The 13,550-nt window shown below is 39.0% G+C and overlaps 1 protein-coding gene and 1 pseudogene across 2 annotated transcripts in view; one reads left to right on the forward strand and one right to left on the reverse strand.

The window, feature by feature from the left end:
* Window positions 1–13,550, forward strand: part of WWP2 (WW domain containing E3 ubiquitin protein ligase 2) — a 144,072-nt gene that overhangs the window by 18,190 nt on the left and 112,332 nt on the right. For both annotated transcript variants that reach the window (XM_025268966.2, XM_025268965.2), the window contains 2 exons: window positions 7,509–7,656; window positions 8,011–8,132. In XM_025268966.2, the coding sequence (XP_025124751.1) occupies window positions 7,509–7,656; window positions 8,011–8,132 (270 nt within the window). The remainder of the gene's footprint in view (window positions 1–7,508; window positions 7,657–8,010; window positions 8,133–13,550) is intronic.
* LOC112580534 lies at window positions 3,401–3,487 on the reverse strand (annotated as a pseudogene).

Raw genomic sequence — 13,550 nt, forward strand, 5'->3', positions numbered from 1 at the left:
TGGAATTCTTGCAGAGGAAGAAAAAAAGGAACTTTTTGGAAGAATTATACAAAATGGCAGTTCCTTCCCTCCCCAGGGCTCTTTTCTATCTACGCTCATCCCCTTGGTGAGCTCATCCAACCATATCACTTTAAGATGTCACCAATAATAAGATTACTGCCACATTTGTACCTCCAGCCTGGCCTTGTTTCTGACCTCCAGGTTTGTATATCCAGTAGCCCATTTGTCATCTCCTCCTGAATGTTTAGTAAACATCCAAAATGTGACATGCCTGGAACTGACCTCCTGATTTCTTTTTTTCCTCAAAATCCTGTATTCAGCAAATCTGCTTGTGTCTACCCTCAAGACAGAGGCCATGTTCAGCCACTTCTCACCACCCCCACCGTCCCACCAGCTGGCATCATCTCCACCTAAGATTAAGGCAGAGGCCTCCCAACCCGGCTTCCTGCTGCTTCCCCTTGCCCCACTTCATTCTGTTGATCACACAACAACCTGTGATCTCCTTAAAATGGAAGCCAGCTCCTGTCTCTCCTCTGCTCAAACATATCAAGGACTGTCTCCCTCATTCAGCGTTCAAGTTGAAGATCCCACGTGATACGGCCCCTGCCACTCCTCATTTCCTGTTCCTCGTTTACTCTGCTCTGGCTAGACGCACAGGTCCATGTGGACCTTCCTTGCTATTCATTGCCCCTGCCAGGCACGCTCCCACCCCTAGGCCTTTGCACTTGCTGTCCTTTCTGAGTGAAATAACCATTTTGACTCAGTTATCTACCTCGTCTACATCCTTACTTTCTGCAGGTCTTTACTCCAGAGTCACCCTGTTCAGCTAGGCCTTCCCTGACTCCCCCATCTGAAAACCCCCTACCTTGATTTCTACATGTCTCTCCTCTTTTTGCTACTTTATCTTTTTCTTCTCAGCCCCTGGTAGTATTTAACACTCTACCTATTTTATTTTTTCTACAATTATTCATTTATTTGGCTGCACAAGATCTTAGTTGTGGCACTTGGGAGAAGGATTAGAGTGAACTGCCAGGGTTTTGAATTTGAGATTACAGCTCGTACTGCCTTATCTAATAATTAGCAGGACTAGGTCAAAACAGAGGCCTGCCCATGGAAACCTGCGATATCCTGAGGTCCCTGTTTTGGGGCCATGTTATTCAGGAACACAACACACTGACTTCTGAAGGTTTCTCTATTGCCTTTCCCCGGTGTATATTTTCTTACTAGTGTGGCAAGAACTAACTTGATAATACAGGTGCATCTCAGCATACATGCACTTAACCTATAGGAACTTGGTAATACTGACCAGGAAAGTGGTGGGGGAAAGAGAGAAGGATAAAAACAGCCACTTAAACAGTGTGGGTTGTTCTTCCTCCCGTGTGTTTCATGGGTGGAGCCTCAGGTGTAATTCAGGAACTGTGGCCTGCTATCCCCTCTATCTGCCTTAGTTCTCTGTGCCTCTCCATAGTGCAGTCCAAGAGATTTTTTAAAAATTTTATTGACATGTAGTTGATTTACAGTGTTGTGTTGGTTTCAGTTGTACAGCAAAGTGAATCAGTTATTATATCCACTCTCTTTTTTTTTCTTTGAGATTAATTTCTTTATTTTAATTGGAGACTAATTACTTTACAATATTGTGGTGATTTTTGTCATACATCGACCTGAATCAGCCATGAGTGTTCTTGTGTCCCCCATCCTGAACCCCCCTCCCATCTCCCTCCCCACCCCATCCCTCTGGGTCGTCCCAGAGCACTGGCTTTGAGTGCCCTGCTTCATGCATTGAACTTGCACTCATCACCTATTTTACATAGGGTAATATATGTTTTCAATGCTGTTCTCTCAAATCATCCCACCCTCGCCTTCTCCCAGGGTTCAAAAGTCTGCTCTTTACATCTGTGTCTCTTTTGCTGTGTTGCATATAGGGTCGTTGTTACTATCTTTCTAAATTCCATATATATGTGTTAATATGCTGTTTGGTGTTTCTCTTTCCAACTTACTTCACTTTGTATGGTAGGCTCCAGTTTCATCCACCTCATTGGAAATGACTCAAATGCATTCTTTTTTTATAGCTGAGTAATATTCCATTGTGTATATGTACCACAGCTTCCTTATCCATTCGTGTGCCAATGGACATCTAGGTTGCTTCCATGTCCTAGTTATTGTAAACAGTGCTGCAGTGAACACTGGGGGTACATGTGTCTCTTTCAGTTCTGGTTTCCTCGGTGTGTATGCCCAGCAGTGGGATTGCTGGGTCATTTGGCAGTTCTATTTCAAATTTTTTAAGGAATCTCTACACTGTACTCCATAGTGGCTGTACTAGTTTGCATTCCCACTAACAGTGTAAGAGGGTTCCCTTTTCTCCATACCCTCTCCAGTATTTATTGTTTGTAGACTTTTTGATGGCACCCATTCTGACTGGCATGAAATGGTGCCTCATTGTGATTTTGATTTGCATTTCTCTGATAATGAGTGATGTTGAGCATCTTTTCATGTGTTTCTTAGACATCTGTATGTCTCCTTTGGAGAAATGTCTGTTTAGTTCTTTGGCCCACTTTTTGATTGGGTCATTTATTGTTCTGATATTGAGTTGCATGAGCTGCTTGTATATTTTGGAGATTAATTCTTTGTCAGTTGTTTCATTTGCTATTATTTTCTCCCATTCTGAAAGCTGCCTTTTCACCTTGCTTATAGTTTCCTTTGTTGTGCAAAAGCTTTTAAGTTTAATTAGGTCCCTTTTGTTTATTTTTGTTTTTATTTCCATTACTCTGGAAGGTGGGTCATAGAGGATCTTGCTGTCATTTATGTCAGAGAGTGTTCTGCCTATGTTTTCCTCTAAGAGTTTTATAGTTTCTGGTCTTACAATTAGATCTTTAATGTATTTTGAGTTTATTTTTGTGTTATGGTGTTAGAAAGTGTTCTAGTTTCATTCTTTTACAGGTGGTTGACCAGTTTTCCCAGCATCTCTTGTTAAAGGAATTGTCTTCTTTTTGCCATTGTATTTTTTTGCCTCCTTTGTCAAGGATATGGTGTCCATAGGTACATGGATTTATCTCTGGGCTTTTTATTTTGTTCCATTGATCTATATGTCTGTGTTTGTGGTAGTACCATACTGTCTTGATGACTGTAGCTTTGTATAGTATAGTCTGAAGTCAGGCAGGTTGATTCCTCCAGTTCCATTCTTCTTTCTCAAGATTGTTTTGGCTATTTGAGGTTTTTTGTATTTCCATACAAATTGTGAAATTATTTATTCTAGTTCTGTGAAAAATACCGTTGGTAGCTTGATAGGGATTGTATTCAGTCTGTAGATTGCTTTGAGTAATATACTCATTTTCACTATACTGATTCTTCCAATCCACAAACATGGTATATTTCTCCATCTGTTTGTGTCATTTTTGATTTAAAAAATACGGAATGCTTCACAAATTTGCATGTCAACCTTGTGCAAGGGCCATGCTAATCTTAATATATGGGCTGCTAAAGCAAGCACTATCCACTCTTTTTAAAGATTCTTTTCCTGTATAGGTCATTACAGAGTGTACTGAATAGTATTCCCTGTGCTATAAGTAGGTCCTTATTAGTTATCTCTTTTATATATAGTAGTATGTATATGTGTCAATCCCAGTCTCCCAGTTACCCTTCCCCTAGTCCTAGAGTTTTAAGATCTAATTTTTAAAGACACCAAGGCCCTCAAATGTAAGCCAACTATTTTATCTGATATTTAGCTGAAGGAACACCAAAAACAGCACAGTGAAGCAAAAATCTGGCTGTTTGGAATCTATTGAAGGATAATATGCCAACCTCTCTTCTGTTGCCTTCCTAAGAGCTCTTCAGGGATGTCATTTTGGAAATATGTGATTTTTACCTTATTTGTTGACTTTAAGATTTAAATGCTATGTGAAGATTTGACTCCGTGTGTAAGAAAACTGGCATTTTGTGTTTCCTCAGATAGTGAATAAACTCTAGATGAATGTGAGACCTTTATTTTGACTTATCTTTTAAGAATAAGAAACATTCAAAATACCATTTTAAGCATTCAAAATTAATTAGAAATTGTTGAAAGGAAATGTATCTTTACAGTGAAGTGACCTGACAAACTGGGCCCACATTAACCATAGGATCAAAATCCCCCATAAGGGGATTGCCTGGTGTATACAGTAAGTCTACATCCTAACCTGAGTGGTTAGTATTTTTGACAAAAATGTTCAATGTGCATCTACCCACGAGGGAACAATCAGAAGAATGCAGGATTCAGTGTGTTTTTATGAGACATCTGGTGGAAGTCTTTAAAAATCATTGTCATGGAAGAAGAAGGGAGTGCATTCTAGGTGTTAAAAGATTAAGGAGATAGCAACTGAAAATAATTTATGTATCTTGATTGGATCCTGGGTTGGGGAAAAAAACAGCTTTAAAAATATATTTAGAATAATTGGGGAGATTTGAATATGGAATGAATATCAACTGAAAGAGGGAGTGACTATACATTTTTTTTTAGGTATGATAACAGTGGGGTAGAGGTGGGGTGGGAGAATGTCTTTATTGTTAGCAGTTGCTTTCTGAAAGTAATTTGGGCTGATCTGTCATGAGGTCTACAACTTACTTTCAAATAGTTTACCAAAAATTAAATTGTGTAGATAAATATGTATATATGTACACATACAGACATAGATGTCTTACATCTGTATTTTGTGCTATCCAGTAGGTTAGAAAGTGTAGCCACAAAAAACTATTTACATTAAAATTAAATAAAATTTAAAGCTCAAATCCTCAGTCTCACTAGCACAGTTCAGGTGCCTTGTAGCCATGTGTATATTGCAGCAGTGTATTGAACAGTGGTGGAGCAGATATTTTTATTATTGTAGAGGTTCTCCGGGTAACATTGGTGATAGTCACAGAGAGGGGGGAAAAGTGAATGTAGCAAAATGATAACAATTAGTGAAGAATATGCTATTATTTTTCTTCAGTTTTTCTGTAAATTGGAAACTTCATGGTAAAAACACTAACTACACTACGTGATCTTAGCTTGCATCCAGGACTAGAAAAAAATCTTTCCTTTTCTCTTTTGTGATAATGGACATCGATAAGATAATTGGCAAAATTTGAATAAGGTCTGTACCTTAGATAATAGTATTAAAGAATGTTGAATTTCCTAATGTTGATAATTGTACTATGGTTCTGTTAGAAAATGTCATAGTTAGTAGAAAAGACAGCCTGAAATATTTAGGACTAAAGGGGCATAGTGTTTACAACTCACTCTTAGTTTTAGTTAAAAATGAATATGTGTATAAGAGAAAATCAGGGGAGAAAAAGAGAATGATGAAGCAGATACAGTAAAAAGTTAATGTTTGGTGATTCTGGGTGAAGGGTTTATAAGAATTCTTTGTATTTGTCTCACAACTTTTCTAAACGTCTGAAATTATTATATATATGTCTATATGTATATACACACATTATATATATATATATATATATATATATATATATTTTATTATTATTTTTTTAAGTAAATACTAAAAAACAAGGACCAGAACTTCTCTGGTGGTCTGGTGGCTAGACTCCATGTTCCCAGTGCTGGGAGCCTGGGTTCCATCTCTGATCAGGGAACTAGATCCTACATGCCACAGCTAAGATCTGGTGCAGCCAAATAAATATATTAAACAAACAAAAAACAAGGGCCAAAAGGAAACATGATGGCAGAGTTCACAGAACTGGCCTGGGACCTGGGAGACTTGGTTCAAGGCTGAGCACTGCTCTGACTAGCTCTCTGATTTTGGATACATTGTCTTACTTCTCTGGATCTTAGTTGGCCCAACTGTTAAATAAAAGGCTAGAACTTTTTGATTTCAAAGAAACTGTCTTGCTCAAAATGGTAGGACTCTGCAAGTAGTCCCTATTTTCTTTTTAGATTTAAGGGTCTGCATGCAGAGCTACCCTCCTACCACTAGGTGGCCTCAGTTAACCTCGATCTTTGTGTGTGGTAGTCTCGTTTTCCCACTCTGGGCCACATTTCCACGTACTACAACCTTTTTCCCTAGGATCATCCACTGTTGCTTCTGAAACTTCACCACAGCTTTGTTGCTGTTGTTCCTTGATTTCTCTCTCCTGTTTTTTGGGGCCTGGAGAAGAAAAGGATTGCTAGAAGAGAATCAGAGGTGGCTTTGCCCTGTCCCGGGTTGTGGACCCTTACAGGATTGTCACCCCTCAGAAGGTCTGGGAGGGAGAAGTATGCTAACTTCTGGTGGGAGCTCAGGCTCAGGCAGTCTTCTCATCACTGGTGAGGATTGTCAGTTATGTCTTCTGATTTGGGGCATAGGATAGAAGCCGTGTAGATGGGTTTTGTCCTAGTGACCTGGAGTTTCCACTGTGGCTGATACATAGTTATAAAAGGAGCTTGTCTAGCATCCAGCCCTGGGCATATGCTTGCTTAGGTGGTACTGAGTCCCTGACTAGCTGGTAGGTACCATGTGAGCATCAGAAATGCTGCCACACAAAGGAAATGAACAAAAGAGGAAATGTAGATGGTTAACAAGTACATGGGAAAAATATTCACTCTGGCTAGTGACTGAAGGAACAAATGAGAACAAATAAGCAAAGTCCGGTCATGACGTACGGCATAGTGTGGAGTCAGGCAGCCAGAGGCACATCCTGGCTCAAAGCTCCTGGATATGTAGCCTGGGGCAGTGACCTAGCGTCCCCAAGCCTGTTTCCTCGTGGGTGAAATGCAGTGATGAGGTTATTTCCTGCCTCACTATAAGGATTCGGTGAGATAATGTGTGCACAGCATAGTATCTGTGATAAGTGCTCATTAACTCTTAGCTGTTATCTTTATGCTATTTCTTTTTTTTTTTTTTTTGCTTCACCTACATGATTTGCCAAGAGTGAAAAAAACCATAGTACTCAGTGCTATGCAGTGTTTGGTGAAATGGATATGTTCCTATAGTGCTGATGGGTATCTACATGGGTTTAGAAAGGAATTGAGCGGTTTTAAGAACTTTAGAAAATGTTCGTATCCTTTGGAAGAATACTCAAACATGCATGCAGATACTTTATACATTTGTGGTCGTTTTTCCTGAGCCAAAAGTTGGAGGCAATTTATTCAACAATGGAAGAATAGTTCACTAAATTATGGCATATCCTTATAAACGGGCTTAGGTTGTAACTTTTGAAATAAATTTTAGGGGGAGAGGAGTTTTTAAGGAATTAGGGACGTAAGAGATGAAAGTCTAGAAAAAGTCTTTATTTACCAGATATCAGAAAAAGTCTGGTATGACTTAATGATAATCATCCCAGTGTTTTCAGGTTAGGAGTGATTTTTTTTTTCTTATCTTCTTTTCTTGTGCTATATGTATATATTTATATCCTCACATTTTAAAAAAGTCTTTTTAGAATGAGGGAAAAGCAAAATTTCTCTTTTTAAAGGAAACAACAAAAAAGAGGTAGAACATGTGCCACAGGGGGGCAGCTGGGAGCCCTCTGACTCATCCTTGACTTTTTCTGTCTTTCCCGGCCAGTGGTGTCAGCAAAGCCCAAGGTGCATAGTCGTCAACCTCGAATTAACTCGTTTGTGGAAGTGGCTGTGGATGGACTCCCCAGCGAGACCAAGAAGACTGGAAAGCGAATTGGGAGCTCTGAGCTTCTCTGGAACGAGATCATCATTTTGTAAGAGAAAACCCCTTCTCTCCGAAGGCAGCTCCCCTGGGGGAGGTCGAGAAGGGGGTTGTGGGAGATCCAGGTTTCGTGTATCAGCCTCTAGTCCTCTGCCTTGGGTACCTGAGGCACCTTCTCTTCAGGTGTTTTTACACTGTCGAGCTCACAGAGCATTCATTGTTTGCTAGATGGTTACAGGGTCAGCTCGGGTGGGGGTGGGGTGGGGAAGGGTATCTGTGACTGTCTTCCTCTTTGGGGTCCCCCCTTGGTCTCCAAGATGACAGCAGTATAATTTCTCTGCCTTCTTCTAAGTTGCAGGAATGACTGGTCTGCTTGGATGTGATGAATCAAGTATTTGTTTTCCAGGAATGTCACAGCCCAGAGTCATTTAGACCTGAAGGTCTGGAGCTGCCACACCTTGAGAAATGAACTGCTAGGCACCGCCTCCGTCAACCTCTCCAATGTCCTGAAGAACAATGGGGGCAAAAGTATGTATGATGCAGGGGTGGCTGACGTGATTCATCTGTGGGTGTGGGGAAGGGATATGAAGGCAGGGATCTCTCTCATGTGGCGGATAAACCTGGGTGATGCCGTTTCCTCCTGGACCAGGGGCTGCAGTGACTCTGCTCCCTGTGCATGGGATCCCTGGAGGTCTAGGGAAGCTGAGGGCTACCCTCTGCCTCTACTGTGGGACTCAGCCCCCTTGGTCCAAGGCCCTTCGTGCTGGGACATTTCCCTCTTGATCTTTCCTCAGGGATATGTGTGCTGTCCTTCTGCCCCTGCCCCTGTTTTCCTAATGTGTGATGTGTAGAATCAGACTGTTGAATGCTTCCAGCCTAAATCATTATTTTCCCAGTCTGATCCCTCAAACAGAACAAAGGAGCTCCATGTGTGTGTGTGTGTGTGTGCACATGTGCGTGCGTGTCTGCGTGGGATGGTGTTACAAACGGTGCCCTGTGCAGGCACTTGATAAACATTTCCTGGATATTGGAATGTGATGGAAGCTCCATCATGATTATTCAGTGTGTCTGCTACACAGAGATCTAAATCCTAACGTCTGTTTATTGCTGTTTGTGGTCAGTGGAGTAGCTCATGGTTGTGGCATCTGGACCCTCCCTCATAAAGCCTCTATTCAGAGCAGCACCAGATGTGGTGAGGGAATGCCACAGAAAGAAAGCCTCCTTCTTCTCTTGATGTCTGCTGTCTAGCAAATATTTTCTGAACGTGGATGTAGCTTGAGAGAGAGGTGGGGCTGGGGAGCGCTGAGATTCAAGGGTCTCGCCTTTTTGAGCCTGTCCTTTCTGATGGGCCTCGTGAGTGCTTTGCGAGCCTCCCCCAGTCTCTTCCTTTCTGCTGGGCACACAGTGATGTGCATCCGCTGTGGATCCGGGAATCGTCTGAAATCAGGGCCTGCCTCTGTTCTAATTCTACAGGGAACTACCCCCTGCTCTGTCTTCTGAGTTGGTCTTTATTTTCCCACACGCTAGTCTACCTTTTATAATTTGATTCTCAAGGGTAATTATGTTTACTATGTCATTTGGAAATATACCTCTGGGCATTCTCCTGTTAGGATCATCAACCGACACGCGTGTGCTTTTCTCTCCTTTTTCTTGTGTCCAGTTGGCGTACTTTTGCTTTCAATGGCAAAGGTAATTGTAGAAAAACTGGGACTTGCACAAAAGCACAGACACACAAAGAAAATAAAATAAATTCTCCTGGAAGCACAGTACCTAGTGATAATTATTATTAACTTTTTGATATATACCATTGTGAGGTTTTTTTTTTTCCTGTATACAGTGTCTTAATATTTAAGATGTTAGTGAAACAAAATTGAGATCATACATGATCATATTATTTTGCAACATGCCTTTTTTTCTTCAAAATTTATTAATATAGAGACTTCCTTGATGGTTCAGTGCTTAAGACTCTCTGCTTCCACTGTAGGAAAGTCTTAAGTAGGAGGCATGGGTTCAATCCCTGGCCAGGAAACTAAGATCCTCATGCTGAGCGGCATGGCCATAAAAAAAAAAAAAAAAAGAAAAATTAGAATGTGTTAATATATTTTTATATTAATTGTGATAAAAAACACATAACATAAAACTCATCTTCTTAACCATTTAAAAATGTACAGTTGAGTGTCATTAATTTCATTCATATGATTCTGTAGCTATCACCTCCATCCATCTCCAGAGCTTTTTCATCTTGCCAGACTCGAACTCTGTACCCATTAAACAGCAACTTCCTCGCTCCCCTCATCCTCCACCATTCTACTCTCTGTCTCTTTGAATCTAGATATTGCCTATAAGTGGAATCATGCACTTTTGTGTCTTTCTTCTTTCACTCAGCATAATGTCCTTAAGGCCCATTCACGTGGCATGTATCAGAATCACCTTTTTTCTCTTTTTTAAAAATTTATTTTATTTTATCTTGGTCAAGCTGTGTGGCTTACAGGATCTTAGCTCCCCAACCAGGGATTGAACCCGTGCCCTCAGCAAGGAAAGCGCAGAGTCCTAACCACCGGACCACCAGGTATTTCCCTGGAATCACCTTTTTAATGTTGAATAATATTCCATTGTATGGATACACCACATTTTGTTGGTCCATCCATCCATTAAAGGACACTTGAACTGCTACTTTTTTTCCTGTAGTGAACAGTGCTATTGTGAACATGGGTGTGCAAATATCTCTTCAAGTCCATGCTTTCAATTCTTTTGGAAGTATATTCAGAAGTAGAATAGCAGGATCATGTGGTAATTCTCTTAATTTTTTGAGGAACTACCATACTGTTTTCTGTCACTGCAGTACCATAAGATACATCAACATAACTTTAATTGTTCTTCAAAAGTCAATTTTTAATGTCTGTCTGGCAGTCATCTGTCAGATGACTGTGTGAAAATTTAAGGTTGAACACGTGAGTAATTTTCAGTGGTCACAGATAATTTTCACAGTCACAGATAATGCTGTGATGGTACTCTTACAAGTTTACAGGTTTTTGTACCAGTTGTTGAAAATTTGGATTAAATTACTGAACACTGACTTGCTGGGTTTAAACACTTTTCAAGGCTTTGGACACATATTGCAAGATTACTCTCCAGAGAAGTTCTCCCCGTTTACCCTGCCATCAGTTTTTGCCAATGTGGCTGGTTTCTATTGTACTTTGACATTTATTGGATTTGTTTGTAAGAAGAAAAAATATGCATGTGTATTTGGTAATTAACATTATGCCAGATTTGCTTCATCTATTTATCTTTGGCTGCAGTATTTTATTATTTGTTTATTTTATTATTATTACTTAAAAAATGTTTCATTTATTATTTAGTTTATTTTTGGCTGTGCTCGGTCTTCGTTGCTGTGCAGGGGGCTCTAGTTGCGATGAGCAGTGGCTACTCTCTAGTTGCAGCGTGCGGGCTTCTCATGGCAGTGGCTTTGGTAGCTGTGGAACACGGGTTTAGTTGCTCCTTGGCACATGGGATCTTCCTGGACCAGGGATTGAACCGATGTCCCCTCATTACAAGGTGGAATCTTAAACACTGGACCACCAAATTAGCCTTGACTTCAGTATTTTAAAGTAAATTACAGATGTTTCAAGCTTTTATCCTAGATTCTTCAGCATGCATCTCATTAAAAAAGGACTTTTTTTTTTTTAAACATAATTACTTTTTTTCTTTTTACAAAAGTACCATTGTCACATCTGGCAATATTTACGTGAATTCCTCATTTTCAACTAACACCCAGTTCATATTTGATTTCACCATTTATCTCAAGGTATTGTTTTACAGTTGATTTCCCTGAACCTGGGTTTGGGCAAGGTCCCCTCACTCCTTTTGGCTGGTATGTTTTCAAAGTCCCTCTACCTCCACTCCACTTTTTTTAAGGCTGTGATTTATTCCAGGAGACAGAATGTTTTTTAAAAGTGTGTTTATTGCCTTATTAATGTCCTTTGCTCATTTTTGTACTGAAATTTACTTTACTGCATTTATTTTATTTATACTGCATTTTAAATTTATTTATACGACATTTTTCTCTCTTGATTTTGAAAGAGCTCTTTATATATTAAGGTTGTTATTCTTTGTCTTATAATTTTTGTTTTCCCAGTTTTTCATTTGCATTTTAATTTTGCAATCATTTAAAAAATTTTTTTCCATACAGATGTTTTAAACATTTTGTAGTCGAATCTTTCACCTTTTAGGTTTTCAGCCTTTTCTTTTATGATTTGAAAGGCCTTCCCTCATTCTGAGAACAGGTAAATGATCATTTTCCTCTAGTTTACTGTGATTTTGTTTTTTTTAACTTAATTCTCAATCCAAATGAATTTATTTTTGTGTTCACTGTGAGTAGGGATATCATTTATTTTTTATTCTATTTTTTAAAAAACTGGAATGTAATTGCTTTACAATGTTGTGTTAGTTTCTGCTGTACAACAGCATGAATCAGCCACTTGTGTTCATATACCCCCTCCCTCTTGATAAGGATCTAATTTAATTTTTCCAAATATTTAACTGATTACTTTAGCACTGCTTATTGAATCTATATCCCCAGTGACTTGAGTTGCTACTTTAAGCATATATTAAAAACATGTATATCTGGGCCTGTATGGGGACTTTATATTTCATTTGTTGTTTAGTTTCTAAAATATCTATTTATGTATTTGCTCTGATCTTAGTGGCAGTGCATGGAATCTTTTAGTTGTGGCATGTGGGATCTAGTTCCCTGACCAGAGATCAAACCCTGCATTGGGAGCTTGGAGTCTTAGCCACTGGACCACCAGGGAAGTCCTTGTTTGATTTTTCAATTGGCCTTTTAAAATCACTTTGTCTTAGCTATTATAACTGACAGTTCAAGTTTCTCTTCTTTTCAAAATCTTCCTGTTTTTTTCTTTGCTTGGATGATACCGTCACATGAACTTTATTTTATTGGGTTCTCCCCTCTTTCTATTCTCCTACCCCAAATCCCTTGAGATTTTGTTGGAATCCTGATGTATGTAAAGTTTCCTTTATGGAGAATTTCATACTGATTCTTCCTACACAGGAACATGGAATGTCTTTAAATTCACTCAGGTCATTTTGAAGTTATCTTCAGATAGATTCTTTTAATTTTTGGAGAAGCTTTGATATTATTTTTAGTGGGATAATTTCCTGTTATGTCTTTTGACTTAATGTTTATTACTGGTATATGACTGTTAGTGTCTGTATTTTTTATAGTCAGTCAGTTGCTGACTTCTTAGTATAGATTTTCAACAGTTTCTTTTGATAGACATTTTTTTTTTTTAATGTGGGCCATTTTTAAAGTCTTTATTGAATTTGTTACGATATTGCTTCTGCTTTTCTGTGTTTTGGTTTTTTTGGCCATGAAGCACAGGGTATCTTAGCTCCCTGACCAGGGATCAACCCACACCCACTGCATTGGAAGGCAAAGTCTTAACCACTGGGCCACGAGGGAAGTCCTTTGGTAGATGTTTATATGGTTTCTAAGATCAATAATTTTGCTCCTCTTAGGAGTTAATTATACTTTTTTCTTGTCAGTTGCTTTGCATACAACTTCCTGTTTTAGTGGCGATGCAATAGGTATCCTTTCCTGTTTAATAACCAAGCTTATATTATAGTGACTTCTTCAGGTATGAGGTTGAGGATTAGTTGGTAACCTGTCTTCTTGGTTTATTAATTATTGTTGTCTTTAAAAAAATATCTAGATGGGGTTTGAATTTTTAGCAAATAGTTTTTAAGCGGCCATTAGGATAATTACATGATTTTTCTCCTTTTGATGTATTATATTAATTTCCATGTAGTAACAACCTTAGAATTTCTGGAATATACCTAATTGCTTCTGGTAGATTATTCCTTGAAAATTTTGTTAGAATTGCTTGTTCATATTTTATTTGGGAATTTTCCATCTATATTCATGAGTGA

Source organism: Bubalus bubalis, chromosome 18, assembly GCF_019923935.1.
Source record: "Bubalus bubalis isolate 160015118507 breed Murrah chromosome 18, NDDB_SH_1, whole genome shotgun sequence".
NCBI lineage: Eukaryota > Metazoa > Chordata > Mammalia > Artiodactyla > Bovidae > Bubalus > Bubalus bubalis.